This window comes from Anopheles moucheti, chromosome 3, assembly GCF_943734755.1.
Source record: "Anopheles moucheti chromosome 3, idAnoMoucSN_F20_07, whole genome shotgun sequence".
NCBI lineage: Eukaryota > Metazoa > Arthropoda > Insecta > Diptera > Culicidae > Anopheles > Anopheles moucheti.
In genome coordinates, this window is record NC_069141.1 from 16,465,736 (window position 1) to 16,485,117 (window position 19,382).

Genomic DNA, 19,382 nt, shown 5'->3' on the forward strand with positions numbered 1-19,382 from the left:
CCAGCACGAAACGTCAACCGCCCCAAAAGTGTATTCCGTAAAAATCTTTCATTATTGTGATGAATTTTGTGCGTGGAACTTAGCTGCGTCGCGATGGTAGAATTTCGAGCCGCGGTTTTCGATTGCAATTCTATCTTTTGGTTAATCGTTTCCGATCAAAGTCCCAGGCGTGGGTATTAACGTAGTCGACCATCGTTGTGGTTATTAGCGAAGCAGCGAGCATTTTTGTTGTTGTTTACAAAGTGCAACGTTTCGATATACACGCACACATAGTGCCCAATTTGTGCATCTTCTGAAAATAGTGGGTAAATCGTGTGAGAATAACAGATTCACGGCGTGTGGAAATAGTGTCACACTGTGTGGAAAAGCGTGAAAGTGCTTCTTGCGTTCGCTTCAGTGAAGTTTCCCTCTGCACCAACCGCAGCACGCAGTAGTGCTGTCGTGTGCCTGGTAGTTGGTGCTATTGTTGTGGGTCAGAGCGGAAGGGTGTTGCCTTTCCTATCGCCTAGTTTGTGCGTGGTATGGTGCTGCTGCAGCAGTAGTCGACTGCAGTGAAGCGCTCGCAGTGCGGGAAAAGTCATGGTGCAGAAAGAAAGCTCCAGAAACGGGGTCACACTGCACAACGGCTGCCACACTATCGGTGCACTGCGGAAGCTGTGAAAAGCGGGCCAGCAAGAAAATAGAGCGCCCGAAAAAGTGCCTACACTACTGTCGTGGGGTTTAGTTGGGCCATCCCTCTGGATGCGAGTGGAAAAGTCACTGGTAGAACACATTGGGTGGGAAAGCTGGACGGAAGCGCTAGTGCGGTGGTCGTATGAAAACCGTGGCAAACGCGGGTAGCTTGGTGAAGCTGGCTCCCCGATCGTAGAGTCCCCGGTGCCTGGTCGCAAACGCATGGAGAAAGTTGCTGTCTTGGCGGGTCACACAAACAACAGCCGAGCCGCGCGGGAAAGGATGTCGCGCCGTAAAAATCTTGCCGGCCTGTGTGCAGCCACCGTCGTGTGCATTCTGCTGCTGTACGCCAGCCAGCGGTACACATCGAACAGCTACGGCACGGAGTACTTCCGGCCGCGGGAACGTCCGGCCAATCTGCGAATGCTCAACTCCCACAAGTACTACGGGTAAGCCAAACTACAAGACATTATAGATGTTAAACATTCCCTGGTCTTTGCAGTGCGCTAAGTCACCTGTGACCGTTCGCCGGAAGCGTATGTAAAGAAGTGAAAGCGAACAAAAAGCTAAGGCATGTGGACACGCAAAAGCGCGATTTCGCGTAACATTTTGCCCGAATTCGCCCCAAGCAAAAATTCCAATGCCAAAGCTGCGGATGGAATGGACGTTTTTTTTTGGTAGCCTCAACCGTACGTCGGATCGTATGAGATGGATCATCACTTAGAAAAACAATTCAAAGAAAAATTGTCTGCCCTGTTCCATTATAATCATTCGTACGCTCAAAATTGTACTTTTTATGATCTGCATAGGATTCCCTATCCTCGCTGTTGAAATTCTTGGAAACTGTCGGCATCAAAAAACCAACCTTTGCTGTTACAGCAAACAGAATGATGCACGTGCCAGCTTGCAGTGTTGAAATACTTTGTCTTTGCTTGAGGCATAAAGAGTGGCTACCGAACGAATCGGATAAAAAATGGTTTTAAATAGTTCAAAGAAATATTTTTCATGAAACAACGCCTAAGAAACACAGAAAACTTGAAGAATACGACAATGTTGAATAAGATCTCTGAGGTAGAATGAATCTAGAAAGGTAGGTAAATGAAGGGAAACAAATAGATACACAAAGAGTGCACAATAAAATAGTGAAATAACCAAGATCCCTGAAATTTTGGATTCGGAAGGCACTACAATGGAATATGATCCTGGATATGATGATTGTATCTTATTTGCTTTTTCTTTCGGAAATAATTTGTCTACTGCGTGTAGTACTTACCTATCGGGTGCTTACTTATCGGGGGCTTCAAATAGTCCACGATATTCCACGGCCTACTGCACCTCTAGACTGCTCACGATCGAGCACCGTCATTTGCTAATCTATTTTTCCGGCCCTTGTGGATTAGTAGATGACGGCGCAGGTGTGCTCTGTTCTACATGTGAACGACTTAAAAATATTTTACAGGGTGGAGCCTTCCGGTGCCATAGAATGCGTTGAATACAACTTGGAGACCACGTGGCTAACCAGGAGACCCAACAGTGTGGATTCCGAAATGGATAAATAATCAATAGTCAATATTGTATCTGTCTTCGACAAGAATTCATCGGTTGATATTTATTGACCTTATCTTTTGATTAAAATAATTGTGAACTTAACGTTATTTTATATAATTGGATTGGGTTTATCGAATAATTGAGCCTTCTCCTTGCTAAAACTTGCCCTAAGCAACACAGAAGTTTCCCCTATATGAAGATTTCACTGGTCAAGTCCGACAATGTTGTAGCGTAGGCAGTAGTAAGAAGCTTTAAGCAACTTATCAACTGGCAAACTAAAGCAAAAATGCTGTTGCTTTTGTTCTGTTAATTAAATTAAATTTGGTGCTTATACGGCAACGTTACGTAAACCATTATCCAACGCATTGCTCGAATAATGCCACAAAAATCGCCCCAAAAGTGAAAGCAATACCAACAGAAACTGCTTTCAGTTCTTATTGGCTTTTGTACGCAATCTTTGACAAAATCCCTTTCAATTTGGTTCAATTCCCTACATTCACCTCCATGAAATACGAAGCATGTATCTAGGGATGTTAACGGGTGGAAAGTATTATCCTTGGAAAAACAAAACGTTTAAAACATAAAAAAAGATTCCATTGTCGTAAGCAAAAGGGTTCGTTTTAAAATATGCCTCACGTCGGTCGGTATGTAGGCAGTGCCACAATCAGCTGGATTTTTAAATGCATGTAAAGATTTACTTTTCTTAACGTTAATTTACGCATGCCTAAGACGACGCACAACGGTGTCACTATTGTCGACAGAAACAATGGCGAAAATTATACTCCCTTTGCCGAGTCGCGCTATACATACGATAGCACCGCCCCGGGAGCAGCCAGAGTCCATTGGCCTATGTGTGTGCACCACAAACTCGATGGAAGCGGGGCACGACGATATTGGTGCAACCGGATAATGCGTGGGATCTTTTGCGCGGCTTGCTGCACTTTCTCAGCTAACTGCAAACCCCGAATGTGTGCGGGCAAGAGTGGCTACAATAACGTGGCACTAACGAATTGTTTCACTTTGGTGTGTTGTGTCTCACGTCGCACGTCTGGTGGTCTGGATGGGGGGCGGAATGGTTTTGTTTCTAAACGTGCAAAAATTATTATTCATTGTTGCCTTAGCCCTGGTGTGTGTGCGTCACTCTCGGCTCGGTACTGCTCGGTATCATACTAACTGTGTACTCTTTCGCTTTTTTTGATTGTAGGTCACGATCATACGGTGGAGCTGGTGCAGGAAGAGGAGGAGAAGGGACCTCGTACGATACGTACCCACCAATGCCAACCGCACACAATTCCACCATCTCCATGGAGGATGTGTTAGGCTATCAGCGGGCACTGATCGCAGCCGAATGTACTGACAGTTCCTACGGTGATCGGAAGCTTCCGGACGGGTTGACGCCCGAAACGGGTGGCAAACCGACGCGCAGCATCATCATCACCACCTGGCGCTCCGGTTCAACGTTCCTGGGGGACATACTGAATGCGCTGCCCGGCAATTACTATCACTACGAGCCGCTGCTCGACTTCGACATCGTGCAGATACGCGGCCCACCCAATGACAGTGTCGCGCTGCACAATCTGCGCCATTTGCTGCACTGCGACTACACCGAGATGGAGAACTACCTCGAGTTTGGCCGTACGCACAACTATCTGTTCAGCCACAACACCCGGCTCTGGCAGCAGTGCGTCCGGTTTCCACAGTATTGCTACGAGCCACGATTTCTCGGACCGTTCTGTCGGTTGTTTCCCCGCCAGAGCATGAAGGTGGTACGGTTGCGGGCCGCGCTCGTGACACCGTTGCTCGAGGATGAAAGGTATGTGGGGCACCTGGGACCTATCGTGGTGTAGGGAGTGGGTCACAACGATTTTTATCGATGTGCGCGGTCAGTTTCCGGTACGTCGTATCGATTTTTTCGCCTCCTGTTTTTTGTTAGTACTTTTAGTTGCATTTTGACCTGAAATATGGCCAAAAATTACCACGCAATCAATGAGGCAGAGATGGAAGGCTAAGGAAAAACAAAATGGACTGCCTATTTTTTTGTGTTGATTGTCCTCCCTAACAGGGTGCATATTGCAAAAATATTCAAATCACGATTTCACCCCGCAACATAATGCTGCCGAATGTGAGCATACGAAAGGAGCACGTTTTTTTTTCAGGGCGAAAGTGCAAAAAAGGCCACGTATTTGTGCCACATTTGTGCTGTTCCCAATGTCGCACACTAGCAGTGCTGCTTGTTCAGGGATATTGTTTCATTCGTAATAGAGAGAATATTTTCGAAAGGGGGGGGGGGAAAGTAGTAAAATTATTTTACCGGTAATAATTCATCACGAAAACGTACACCTCCCCAACTGTACGTGAGAAAGAACCCTTGTACTCCACATGGCTGACGGGGTGAAATGTGTCCCAACCGTCCATATCTTTCTCGCTGATGCAAACGTAAACCAGATCTCGGTGGACCGGTTTGTGGCGTTTTTTTTTTTGGGGAGGATTATTTTATTTTATTTTTCTACCGTTGCGAAAACAAAAAACACGCGAAGTTCCTACACTCTCTCTTTCGTTCGATACGACACTTTCAGCAAACGGAGCAGGGCCCTACCCCCGGACAGGGCGCGGATTGTTTTATGCATAAAATTAACATATCGCAACATGTTTTTTTTTCGTGCTTTTTGCAACATGATGCTTTGGTGCAGTGAAAGGAAGAACTTTTACGGTTATTTAAACGATGTCGATTGAAAGATATGGTTTGGTTTTATGAAATACCGCGGGGACATGCATTTTAATGATTTCATTTGTTAGCGATACATTTGCGGAACCGTTTTCACATGCATTGTTTTGCAAGCTTAAGTGGCGTTTCAATTAAATGTTTCTTCCATTTCAATTGAAATGTATAAACAAGCTAATTTGTGTTTAAACGCCATTAAGTTTAATTAGCGGTGATGAAGTTTTTTTCTAATTGGTAATTAATTCTACATATTACAAACGTGAAAAGTACATCAGGTTCCGGTGGAATAAATGTTTAATTGTGTGAGATATAGTTATTTTAAACTGTAAATTAAATTGTTTCCAAAAGCGTAATTTTATGTAGGCTTAAACGCAACATAGTTATTGGAATGCTAAATAATTAACTAACAAAGCTAGTGTTGGGTGAATCTGTAAGAATGTTGGAACCTCTTAAATGACTCTCAATCTCGAGCCTCAAAGATTTTATATTCATTCAAGCCTTATGAAACCTTGAAGCATAATGAAGCATTTGATAGTCGACCCTCATGACCCTCTTCCCAGAAGATTCATATGAGTGGCACTTTCTTAAAAGATTTAAAATACACTAAACAAGACACCGTTGATCATCTAAAACTATCATTTGCGATCACCTTTAAGGGTTGCTAAAGAATGGGGAGAAATTAAGTCGGAGTGAATACAGTACTTACGCTACCATTGTATCATTTAAATCACTTCATCTGAGTGATTTCCCATCACTTGACATCTTCTTTCATTGTTTTTTTTTATAAAGTGATGCTGATAAAGGTATTTAGTTTTTTGTTTGACTTCTAGAAAACTGCACAGACGGTTCATTCATCGTTCAACCGTACGCGACTACCATGGGAGAATGTATGCGCAACCGGTCGACAATCGTTCGGCTTAGTTAATGACCACCGGGTGCGTTTTTCTTCATGCCTTTGGGCTATCCATTGGCTTCGCCGTCACGGTTGGTTTCGCAACCCGCTGCAAAGCTCAAGCAGCGCCGCCGTACGGTAACGGTTCTGGAAACCTGCTGAAGAAATTTAATCCTGACCTAACTATCATTTCCGCAAGTCCCTTGTATTCGACGTCACTTGGCATGCCATTGCGCTCCCGGCGATGGGCAGTGCCAACTGGAATCGGGGTAAGAATGGAAAAAAATGATGCATTTTACACGGTTCGAGAAAATGAGGACGATGCTTTGCGGTAAATTCTCAACCATGTCGAGAGCGCTGTTTGCACTGAACGGTGACGAAACAAACAAAAAATCGTTGGAATTGATTTGAGAGCTGTAAGACTTGGTTACAGTTAGAATGTTTTATTTATAAGAGAGTGTTTTTTAATTAAGCAAACGCCTTTTTGATTCTATTCATATGGGTTAATTTAAAATATTAATATACATCATGCGGACGCGTTTAATCACTAGCAATGATTCATATTTGTTTGGTGGTCGGGTGCACGCATATGGGGTATGTACGCATATGGCTTCTCTTATCTTTTTGAAGGAAAAAAAAACGATGCGGCATGCGTTAGAAACTTGCAAATTGTGAACGAAATTTGGATAAACAAGAGAAAGTGACGTTTGAAGGACCGATCAGCTCTTGAACACATACTCATCGGCAGAAGATAAGAGGCTGGCGTACTTCTTTAACCCACAAACCCGCTTTACTTCACACTTTACACAAAAAAAAGCTTAACATTTTTGCAGAATCATAGCGCCAACGGTGTGAACGGATTGGCCGCAACGGTTTGGCATTGACTTCGGCACCACCATGATTACAACGTACAAGAACCGGTTAATGTTTAACCCCGGCGGACCCTGTTGCACAGTTGGCATTATCCTATGCCATGTGTGTGTGTTCGTTGCGTACAACCTGAAACACGGTAAAGATATTAACGGACTGTAGCATGAGCTTTGCAACCAGTGCGTGTACAGCACGACCTATCAAATATGCGCATCGTTTAAGGCAGGGTTCGATCAATTTAGACAGCGATGAAATGAATTCCAAAAAAAAGTTAGTTGTTATTTATTAAAATTAAGTTATCAGGTATAAAGTTATAATTCTAACAGTTATAAGCAACTTTTTCTTTTTTAAATGATTTTCGAAAGGAAATAGTTTAATTTTAACCATAATTTGGAGGATATTCTTCAAAATAGTTTTGTGAGGACTTAAAGACCCCCCTTAATGATATTTGGAATATCTAATGGATTTGAATTTTTCGACAGACAATCAAGAGAGTACTGCAGAAATATTCTGCGTACGTACACTTGTTTTGGGGCCTGTTAGTAATTCCTAACGAATTTCAAACCCGGACTTTGTCGACTTCCTCTGTTCTAAAACCCCGTCACGTACCCTATACGTGCTCGTCATTCACTTTTCGCCATTAACGGAGGGCACTGTTGACGTATGCGTCTACCCGTATGAAACCTAACGTGATGAAGAATCTGCGTTTGAAGCGAAACTTGTGCTGGTGAGTCTTCTCCCGGCCCCAGGTTATTCGTTGGGTGGGTGAGTAATCTTGCCCCACAGTGCCGATCGCTGTGTGTGCGCCCCAGTTGCGAATGAGATCACCACCATCTCCCGTCGGATTGTGATCGCGCCCACCAGAACAACAGTGAATCTTCAGGTCGATCATGCCGAGTCCCTGGCAGTCGCGTGTCAACTCGACTGTAGAACGTCTTGGCGAACGTTTTGCTAGATATGTCTGCCAAGAACGACACAAAAACCTACGCAGCATCCGGGGTGGATGCGTTCGTCATTCACATTCCTTGCAGTAATTGTTAACGATCTGGCCTGCGATCGTGGGACCGGCGCATCGGGTTTAGGTGTGGCTGTACAAGTACGGCACTTGCACATACACGAAGCGGACCGGCACAGATGGATGGGGGTCGGTACTGAAGTAATTAAGCTAGAAGACTGATTAATATCGGCAGCTTGGAGAGAGCAACTTTTGCGGAGGGATAAGTAGCCCATCGTCGTAACTGTTCGCTAACTAACTGATCATCTTGGCGCGTATGATTGCTGCGCGATGGATGTTTGTGGCGGACACCGTTGGCGAATGTACCGTTGAGCAAAACTCCCCAAAAAGCGAAAGATATCATTGTTAGCCGATAGCTTTAGCGGGGCATATAGCGCACATAAAAGCAGCCCTAACGGTTGGTTGCCGTTTATATAGCCACACAAATGACCAAACACCCGTTATGCACTGTACGCACTAAAGGTACTTCGTGTAGGATCGAAATCGTAAAGAGTTTGTAAATTACATTTCTTTGTAGTAACTCCGGTAAGCGATTGTTACACAAAAGGTACACTGCCTTTCACCGGCTTACCTCCAATATTTGAGACGTTATTTATAGAAAGTGCTCCGATCATTCATTCAGCACCAAAAGAAATGCATCATTTCCGGAGAGTTTTTTTTTCTAAATCTTCTTTCGTGCCCTCAATAAGACGGCGTTGAAAATAGTTTTGATTTTGTTGTGACAGAAAAGCGTATATTATTAAATAGAAATATTAATGCTAATCTTATATTTAAAAATTATGATGAATAGCTAAAATCAATTGGAAACGTATTTCTACTCAGAAAGTAAAATCGCATCGGTTGTCGATTAGCTGCAATATTCTAAAACATTTTAGAAGTATATAATTCAACAAACAAAGAAAAAGGAAGAAACATTTAAGAAATAATGATCAGCTCTTGTTTGTTCGATTTTCGGGGGCGATTGTCGCGAACACACGTCCTTGAACTTGTAGTTGATGTTAAATTTCTCGAAGAATAAATATTGATTAAACACGGTCCTTTGTCCTTGTTAAAGAAAGAAGTTGCTCTTATGAAACGCTGGCTGTAACGTTTATGAAGGTATATGCACGAAAATAAATCGTGTATTGATATAATATGGCTTTTATTTTATATAAGAAGACGAAACGCCGGAAAGTAAGCAACTGGGTGTCAATCAGTGTTAGTGACCGGTCCAAAATCTCATCCGGACCAATCCTCCGTACGCAGGACTTACTATCCTATGGCTACGGGTGAATATAAAGTTACAAAAAGCCAGAATTGGCAGGTGTTGGAATTTCAATTGTTTTAAAAGCAGAGTCAAGTTTTTTGAGGAGAAGATTTCGATCCATATATGTCAACGGAATAGAAAAGTTAGGACAAGAAAGATTTTAATCAAAGCAATCAGATGGCAAAACGACAGCCAGAAAAAGCAATATATATCTACTGCTCGTAAAGAGTTAATTATAAGAGATTGACAGCGGCGTTATTGCAACTAAAACACAGAATAAATCAACGGAAGGTGATCGGATTATTTTTAATACAAGAGAACACAACGTAGGGTATTTCACGTCAACAGCAGGCATAGACCTCCTTAGGTTCTGATGGTGGCCCGGTGGCTTGATGGTAGCGGCATCGGTCTTTACACAAATGTACCGGACCAAAATCCCCCGTAGCAAGGAGTTGATTATCTGGCTACTTGGTAAAATTAGTCTAGTAAGCCAGAAATGGCAGGCATGTGATCTGGTAGGTCGTTACGCCGAAAAGAGCCTCCTGAGGTTGGGTTGTATCAATGAAGAAGGGTATCAGTGTGAAGTTTTCTACTTTGAAGTATTTTTACAATGAGTCTACTAGCAAGGTGTGATGACAGATGGCCCCCAAATATGAAATCTTACACCACAGCATTAAGTTTCCGTTGTAACCTAGATTGGATATGGTGCAGTAGTGGGTCCAGTTGGGAAACGATTTGATATGAACAGGGACATTATCTTAATCGGTGTTTAAAGATCAACAGATAACCCATCAAGCTCATACTGTAAGGATTTTAGTGGAGAGATCAACAGAAAGATATCGGCAAACCATATCTATTCCCCAAATAGCAAATCAGCAGACGAGACAGACAAACGTTTGTGGTGGAAATCGAAGGAAATAATGAGATGCGACGAAGCGATCGTTAATGGCTCTTCTGCAACTTGTGCTCATCTACCTGTTTTATTGCCGGGAACCACATTCCAGCATTAAACATATGCAAAACATCGGACCAAACACTGACTCATAGGCTCCTTAGAGATTTAGAAAATGTTGATTTTTCATGCATTATTGAAGTGCTAAATAGTTAACATTATTAACTTGTTTATTTCTATATCAAAATTGCATGCAAAATATTCAACCATCAACTCACTCCATCAGTAATGCTTAGCAAAGGAACAACCCACCTGGGCTAACCTGAAATTAGGTTCCAAAACAATGAAGGTGGTTCTGTTTGATTTGATGGCTTCGAAAATCAATAACGATCGGACAAACGTGCGTCCGGCCAGCATTCGAAACGGACACAGAAAGGCGGCACGGCAGTGCATTTGATTTGTCCGTAAATCAAAACGTCCCGCTAACCCAAAGGTGCCTATAATGCTACCGGGGATTTAGGGCGTCCGGTGGATCGAAGAAGAAGTGGTCGATTTGGAAGGGGGAGGTGGCCATGTTCTAGCTTTAGTTTCTCTAGCGAGATTGAGAACCAATTGCGTTATAGGTTGTGCGACGGTTGTGTGATCAGGGTGGCCAGCTTTAGATGAAGTTTTCTATAGCTTGTGAGCTTTTGCGATTTGTCAGCAGTTCTTGCCGTGGCACGCTGGTTGTGTTCTTCGTGATTACCCACCGAATGCTTCTGTATGGGTTTATAGCGGATTATTGATTGCGGTTCGATGAAGTTATATGATTTCGGAAGGAAGCGAAGTAGCAAACAATGGCGTGTTGTTGCTGTTAGCGGTGGTCAGCATTTTGCTATGTTCGCGTATTCCGTAATAAAGGCAGGTTTTCCTCGCTAGTTGGGCGAAGAATTTGGGACATACAATTGGAGCCAACCGGTGCTCAATAACTCCACCGGTTCATTGGTTCAATGTGCAGTCGAGGGAGAGAATCGAGAATTGTCGTCACCCAGTGCACACACCGTTCCGGACACGGTTCGCTAATGGATTTACGTTTTTGCGTTGCACGGCGGGCGGTTATGTTTGTTAAGTGTTGGAATTTCTTACGCCACCGGTCAGCTTTTCGGAACTTTTTTCGGACATTAGTGATGGCACGGGGGGCAACCTTGTCCGTGCTGGTGGGGAACCGATCCGGGTGGGATGGGACACATTGCGAAGTGAGCAGCAACCTAAGCAACCTGAGCTTGACTATCTAGTGAGCAGACCGCGATAGTAGTGAGGGCTTTGTAGCGAATGCCCTTGACATTATTTGAACCGGCAACGGTAAGCACGCGGTGGCAGTGAGCTACCCGCTCGAGGCTCGTAGGCATCACTTAATCGAGCCGCCCGTCTATAGGCCAATTTGGATTTGGATTTTGGAGAGGGAAAGGTTGGGTGCCATTTGTAGAAGGATCATCCCCCACGCAGATGATAGCACTTGCGGTGTAGGATTGTGGGTAGGCCGAGCTTATAAGGGGAGAGGGTAAACCGATGGCTATCAATTAGTGTCAATCAGAACAGATCGATCAATAATAATCTATGTGCAATTATTTGTGGTTTGATAGCAAAAAAACAAGAGGAGACTCGGTCGGTCATTTGGAGGAACGGAAATAGATGATGGCTCTGGTTAGTGCATGCTAGTAGTATTGTTTCACACACTGCTTTCAGATGGCTTTTCTAATTATCCTAATTTGTATATGTTTGGAAACCGACAAGACGCATTGTGTTTGATTGTCCTCCGTATGCCAGAAAGATACCGAATCTAATTTATACCAAATATAGAGGTTGTAGCAATAATTAGCATAATGCGAAAGTGTAGAAAAGAGAGAGAGAGAAAGAGAAAACCGATGACTTAAACATGACTAAAAAATTTATTATGAGAGTAATTTATTAATGTACGCAACCAATTAGCACTCTTAACGGACTCTTGTTAATATTTAAACTAAACGCCTATTTGGAAACACTTTTGGAGCCTCAATCAGTCTCAATGTGGCCATTCCCACAAAATCGTGGGATCGAATTCTTCACTTTAGGTTAATGTAGGAATGGTCTATCGTTAGTTAAACTTACATTAAGAATAATTGTGAGCAAAAGGTAGGATTTCGACACCACTCTTATAGTGACTAGACGAATAATGTGTGTATTTTAACACCAAAATTCATAGTTATATATAAGGATGATTTTACAAATATGTTTTTGTTTCATGGAACAGTCCTTAACGAAGGGGTCCCATAGTCCCATGTGTAAGGACGACCATATATAAAAAATGGTCCTCCTGAGTTCAATGTTTAACCCAATTAGGTCCTTCGTACCATTAGGGTGGGGTATCATTAAGGACAGCCTCATCGTCCCAAATGAACAGTAAAATCTATTAATAAGTCGTGGGATCGAATCTAATCTCTCTACACCGTTCGCTGCTGGCAGCGCGAAGAATTTGCTATCCAACGGCGTGGTAAACATAGGCTTAGTGTAATCAATTTATGAAAAACTTGACCACGTAAGTCAATGTAACATCAACTAGAAAAAAGAAGAAGAAGAACCAAGATAAAAACCCTGAGCACTTCCGCCCGTTTGCTTAGTAAAAGTGACGTTAGTGTCAGACCGCCCGTCCGATTGTGTTGGAGTTACTGAAGGTGCAGAAGAAAGATGGCAATTTAATTGGATACAGATACAGATAGCTAATGATTGTTTGTTTGTCTGTCCGACTGTGATAATGCTTTGGAGTTTGGGTGGCACATTGTACATCTATTGTTGGGGTTGTCAGCTTTATAGTATAGCTGGTAACGTAAGTCTTCTGAAACCCTCAAGCCCAATGTTGGACAAATTCTTCAATGGACCATGAACTTACCTGTCACACGATGATGTGATAGGGACTGTAGCACTGAACCAAATAAACCAAATCCGGCTACTATAAAAGACGACCGTTGGTTAAATCTAAGTGATCTTCTCCGTTGTTTACATAAAGCTGCCTGAAGATTCTAATGATATTTATTTATTTTTTTTAAATGAAAGATTGTTATGATAGTTATATTATTTACATATGAAAAATGTCCATCAAGACATTCCACATGGTTTATATAAACAACCCGGGAATTGCGGCGTCGGCAACTGGCATATAATTCTCCTGATCTGGTGCTGGAAACTAGAACATTATCATTCAGCTGGGAGGGTTTAGCTAAAACTTGACAAACTCCCGGCGACTTCGGATTATATAAAACTAATTTAATTGAAAATAGAAATTGATTAATCAATTCTCAACATATCGTTTCAGGCATCGAAACAAGGTTCCCTCCATGTAGTGACCACACAAACAAATCAACAAATTTATATTAAATCCAGCTTTGTTAAACAATCCCAGCCAATGAAAGCAATGGCGTATGGTGTAGGGGTTTTGTTCCTACCGGCATTCATTAAATTCATATCACGAATCTACCACGTATGTGTCGTAACACTTTTGTGACAAATCACATCCCACTGGGACGGTGTGTTTGGCATTGCCATGGGACTCGTGTCCGTGAAGATAGGCGGCGATTCTGTCCGGTACTGTGTAACAAAGGCTAATTAATGTACCATTACCGCGTGGTTTAGACATTAATGTATTGTGCCGTACCGTTTTTGACACCTGACGCGGCTACTTCCCCGATAACGGTTGGGTGGTGCCAGGCGGAAATAGAAGCAGCTGCCAGCTGCATTGACGAACTAATGACCACACGGCAAACAGATTGATGTGTGACGATTGCATTGTAACGAAAGCGGATTTATTAAACATGTACCATCTCATGTAGCAATGATAAGACCGGGGCGGGGGACCGGGGGCCCACTGTGTTGCGCTGTTGTTTTTCATTCTCTGTCTCGTCTCTTTCCATTTTGCAGCCTTAATGTACGTGTGGTGCTACTAATACGAGACCCGCGGGGGTCGATGCAGTCGCGAAAGCACCGTGTCTGGTGCCCCGGACGGCCGGATTGTGATGATCCCAGTACGGTTTGCAGTGATATGCAGCTGGACTACGAGGCGGCAATCGAGCTGAGCAAACGCTTTCCACGACGGTTTCGGTAAGATCTTACAGAAATGAGGCAGCGGCAATGAGAATGAACAAATTTACCAAATCTATTTAATTTACTTATAAAACAGTGTAAATTGTTGACGGTACCCAATACCAATCGCCCCTGTACAAGAGCATCGACATTTCTCTACCCAGCAAATACAAAAAAACTCTACAAGACCCTTTTATTGGCGCACTCTTCGCGTTACGCACACTCAATCTGTCACTCTATCGTGTGCAGATGTGATAAAAGTCTAGGAAGAATGTTTGCAACTCCATCGTAGGGCAATTAAAACGATCGTAACATCGCAAACTTGGCTTGTTGACAGTTACTTACTTGTTGCCTTTCGATGTACTTTGGCCGCAAATTCCATATGATAAGAAACTGTTATGATACGCGAAAAGAGAAATGAATGTTGCCTTTTGTTGCCTGGCTTTGACTGGCTGGCTGGCGGCTGGCTGTGTAGCAAACGTTCGTGTGTGAGAAAGTTTATGGCGTTAACTTTTTTTATTTTGCTGAAGATGGGGGACAACAGTCGGGTGTTGATGGGTCGTTAGCTGGCACGTGGATTAGCGAAATAATTCGCAATGCCGGAGCGCTGTGAGAGCTTTACAACATCCTGTTTACTGTTGTGCCATGCAGAAGCGTTAAACCTCTCCGAGGGCAGGGAAGGACAACTTTCGTTGTTTGATCGTTTGTGGGTGTAAAAAGGGAAAGGGTCTTCCGTTTGCTGCCGGTTCTGTAATATTTTTATTAATTTTAGTTATTTTATTATTGCCTAGCACATATAGCCATATAGTCTGTGTGCTGAAATACCATGAAATTTACTTAATAAATGTACACCGTGGTTCCGGGTTTTAAGTAAATGGACGTACTGTTAAAAGTTGTGGAACAAAAGTGCTACATGACAACAAAATGATTGGCAGAACTCTGGTACACAACGAGCTCAATAAGAAAGAGTTCAGTTAGAATTAGTTAAGGTACGAAGAATGGCTGTTAATTGACAGTTTATTTTCTCTGCCTAATTCTGAAACCTGACTGAAAATTCACCCTTAACCCTCAGATTGCTTACCCCTGCGCTGATTTGAAAGCATTATTTGGACTAGCTTTCTATCCAAACTCCCGACGTGATTCCAATTAGCAGGTGGAAAGATTAGTCAATGCACACGCGTGCCGGGATACGACTGACGATTGAATCATTCCAGACACTGCGGAACACGATCTGCAAATCGAATTGATCGATCCTTTCCCGATCGACACTATTCGTCGCCGGGCACGATTTGCATGCGCATGTGATTGACTGACGGCGAACTTGCAACAGCCAGAGCCGAACACCGGAATGAATGCACATACCCGACAGATTGATTATACGTTCCCTTACTTGCAGAGAGGGGTAACATTATAATGTGCGGCTCAGTTTGTTTCCCAATCTGGCCGAAGGCTCGCGGCGACTTGCATGAACCTTTCCATTTCCTTCGATTTGATGACAGCAATCAAAGTGTGCTCCCCCGGGTCGATGAGAGAAGATTGAGTGTGATGCTTAGGACAGCTTCGTCACCTGGAATGCCACACCAGTTACTACAATCAAAATGGAGAAGAAAAAAAAAACAGATGAATGCTGGCCCCGCCGGTGTGTGTGTGCAGCTTCATCATCGTCCGAAAAAGTGAAAGGCAAACCGCGGGTGGATGCAAAAGCGGAGGGATGATTGTTTTGGTGTGGGCACCAGCGGGTTGGTGAAGGAAACATTTTTCCTCATCATAATGTTTTCTAATTATTTTGGCAAAACATCTCTACCCCGTGCTCCTGGTCGTCGATCTCCCCTTTTTTCCGTTCGTTAACTATTTCCATCGATATCATTACGCTGCCCCGCCGGTTCACTGACCAGAGAATCCCACGATGCTTCGATAATGTGTGTGTTTGTATGGGAAGGAAAATGTTTTCTTTCGCTTACATCCGTTTAGTAAGATTTATTGTTGTACAAATTGGTTCTAATCATTCATAAAGACATGATCATTTGTAGCGACTTGTTGTGAACAAGTCGGTAATGGTATGGAGCAACGAACCTCTGTTTCTAAAGTGAGTTCCCTTAAAGACATTTCCCCCGGTTATCGGTTGCCAAACTACCTTTTCACTTAAGGTCGCCAAAGGGTTTGATCCGCCACTGATCAGATTCTTGATTAATCGTTTGAGAGTCGATTGCTAATGTGAATGAGTTTTCGCTCGAAAGATCACTATGAAGGACTTCCTTAAAATATGCATTAAGCACAATAATGTTACCATCTATCTCGTTCCGTGATAATGCAAATCGTTTTTCGGAACCAATATGCAACTCATCGCATGGGGTAGTACCATTAAAGCGATTCTACTTATGCCTAACTTTGTCTGTGTTATCAACAAAACGCAAATATAGACTGATGCCGTATCGACAGTTCACGACCCTCTTATGGCACCACATTGAAGTAGACTAAACTTAATGACAGCAAGGGGCCAAAAAATAAACTAAAATGCTTTTGATTTCATTCGATTGTTTTACGGCTAATACTCTCCGATTACTCTACAGAGATTGAGATCGCTTCCCTGATCTTATCGCTTCTAAAAATGTGATCGACATTCTGTAAAGAAATTCTGATTAAAGCATTTCTTAACACATGCGGCGTCCAATGTTGTCCATCACAAGACCCTAAACCAGGGGTCTCCAAACTAGCCAGTCCACGGACCACATTAGTTGAAACTGGCCATTGTTGGGGGCCATTTACACAGAGACTGGAGACTCTCTTGCCCTACACGAATAAAGTGGTCCGTGGTTCTCTTAGAACAAGGTTTTATCCCTGCGTTTGAAGTCTCCGAAATATCTTACAGACATCTGGCTCTTTACAGACCAATTGTTGGAGTTTGAGTCGCGAGGAAGCGTAGTGGAGGAGGAGACCCCGTTTTATTAATGATAAAGTCTTCTATTACGATTTAACTTTATGCACTTTAATTACAATTTACGATTGTATTCGTCCCTCTCCCGTCTTTTTATTCCCCGCAACAGCGTTGTGCGGTACGAAGACTTGTCGCTGAATCCGTACAAGATGACCAAAGAAATACTGCAGTTCTACGGGCTTCCATACCATCCGGAGGTGAAAATGTTTCTCGACACGCACACCAAACAGGACGTTGGTGGCGTTAGTTCAACGTATCGCGATTCCAAATCGGCCCCGTTCCACTGGACGAAGGATCTAACGTTTGACGAGGTAATTGCGCATGTTCGTGATACATAAGGGATTGGTATAGTACCAACTAACGCGGTTCGTTGTAACATTTTGTAGGTAAAAATCATCCAGGACAGTTGCGTGTCGGCAATGCGAAGCTGGGGCTATCGGAATGCCACCAGCGACCGGGAACTGTACGACAACTTTAACCCACTGCTCCCGTACAGTGTTTCGTGAGAGCGCTGGTACCGATCATCGAACCGATCTCTTCGATTCGACTTCGACTGCAGTCGACAGCTTGTTAGCGAGTAAGACAAAGTTGGAAATGCATTATCACGAGGAATGTAATGCCAAACAATGCATATAAAAAAAAAAAAACAATGTAGCATCTGTGATTAAAGGAGGCAAAACAAGAAACAGCAGCGCGGTCCATTCAAGGGTCGTTGTTGTTTCGGTGCATCGAGAACGACACTTGCCTCCGGTGGATAGACACCCACAAGTGAAGGGTGGTTTGGTTTCATTTGTTTGAGCCGTTCAGAATATTATAGTAAGAAGGAATAAATAAGGACGAATTAGGTTGTATGTGCTATATTATAGTTATGCGTAACGACCGGCGTATTACGTTTCCCTTTCTCCTCTTCATCAACACCTCTCTTTTCATGTGTATTCCTTTACCGTTTAAAGACTGCAATATGTTAGGGTCCGGGTTTCCTTTTCCAAATTCGAATCCATTGTAGCAAGAAATAGGGCGAGTTCTCGTTGAACTATTGAAACACACTTTACCACGTGTGCGGTGGTCTGTAGTGTAGTATGTTGCACGTTTTGCGCAACTCGCAGCAATAGAAGCGCTACTCGCAGAAGAACCCGTTAGAAGGTGTATTTAACGAAACACAAGCAAATGCGTATAGAGAGTAAAATAATATTATCAATAGGAACACACAACAAAGCACGCAGCCGCGGTTCAGAAACAAAAACAGCCTAGACTAGAGACCGGGAATGAGAGATGATGATGCGCGAAAGCCGGCCGTTTGTTGAGCTGATGCAGCTCATTCACTTAGAGTGCCTTTTTTGCTGTTTCACTACTAAAATTAACAAACTGTTAGTACATTAACACGGGATCCATCTCTAGGGAAGATGAGATGTTACATCAAAATCATTCACACACAATCAATCTTTTCAATCACCGAAATAGAAGTGTAGGTATATTATTAGCTAGAAGCGAATCAGTGTCCTTCCGGTGACACGTTCGCGATACTTTCTATATCTTTCTATATATCATCCACCAAACTCCGAGATACACACCCGGGCGGGAGTCGACACGGTGTTTTGCAGATACTTAATAGAATTTCAATGCTGATGTGTAATTAATAGTAATCGCGTTACAAAACACACACACAAACGATCGTTGTTTCGTTCCTAATGCGAGACAGTATAGACGCATGTACAGCATATTGGTGGGGGTTTGTTTGTGGGCTGTGGTGGATTCCACAGATAGCCACAGACAGGCGGGCTCCGGGAGATAAAATTCAATCAGCTAAGAAAAGTCTCTCTAAAATTCATGCGCAGTTTAAGCAGCTGCAATGTAGCAGTTAAAGCGTAGTAACAGTTTGGTTTTAGTCGTTTATACTCACAGCTAAAACGAACAATAGCAACAGAAAAATGCTCCATTATCTTTTTCATTTAGCTCTTTTGTTTGTTTAGTTATTTATTATTATTAACCAATTGTAAGGGAAATATCAGGAAAAAAAACAAGAAATACTCCCCGCATTTCAGACCATATCCCGTACATGCACAAGTGTGTGTGTTTTAAGGAAAATTCTTACCGAAAGTTGAACACGGCTATGATATGTGTAGAACTAATAACTTTTTATGTTAAAAATCGAATTTAACGGTAATATGCATTCAACCGGATAAAACAAAAAACTGATGTTCATTGAGTTTGAAAAAAAAAAACGGATTTTAGTGCGAAAATATCCAATGCCGCGCGTGCATAAAAATAGTTCCTTTAACAATGTGTTGTTTTTTTTGTCAAATCGATCCCATTTCATTTTTTTTTAAATATTACATTGTATCGGTAAAAAAACGCACGACGTTTTAAAATGGAATTGATATAGAAATAGACAAATCGGTAATATTACGAATACAGCAAAAAGGCGGATTCTGCTCAAAATATGATTGATGAGATAGAGAAAGAAAAAAAAAAACAAAGCAAACGATCAAATAAAGTAA

The 19,382-nt window shown here is 42.7% G+C and overlaps 1 protein-coding gene across 1 annotated transcript; it reads left to right on the forward strand.

Moving 5' to 3' along the window:
• The first annotated feature begins 69 nt into the window (after positions 1-69).
• LOC128305382 (carbohydrate sulfotransferase 1) lies at positions 70-19,361 on the forward strand. The gene is made up of 5 exons (XM_053042786.1): positions 70-1,121; positions 3,425-4,033; positions 13,788-13,967; positions 16,994-17,195; positions 17,271-19,361. Exons 1-5 carry the CDS (start codon positions 895-897, stop codon positions 17,388-17,390), a joined length of 1,338 nt encoding a protein of 445 aa, XP_052898746.1. The 5' UTR covers positions 70-894; the 3' UTR covers positions 17,391-19,361.
• Positions 19,362-19,382: the final 21 nt, after the last annotated feature.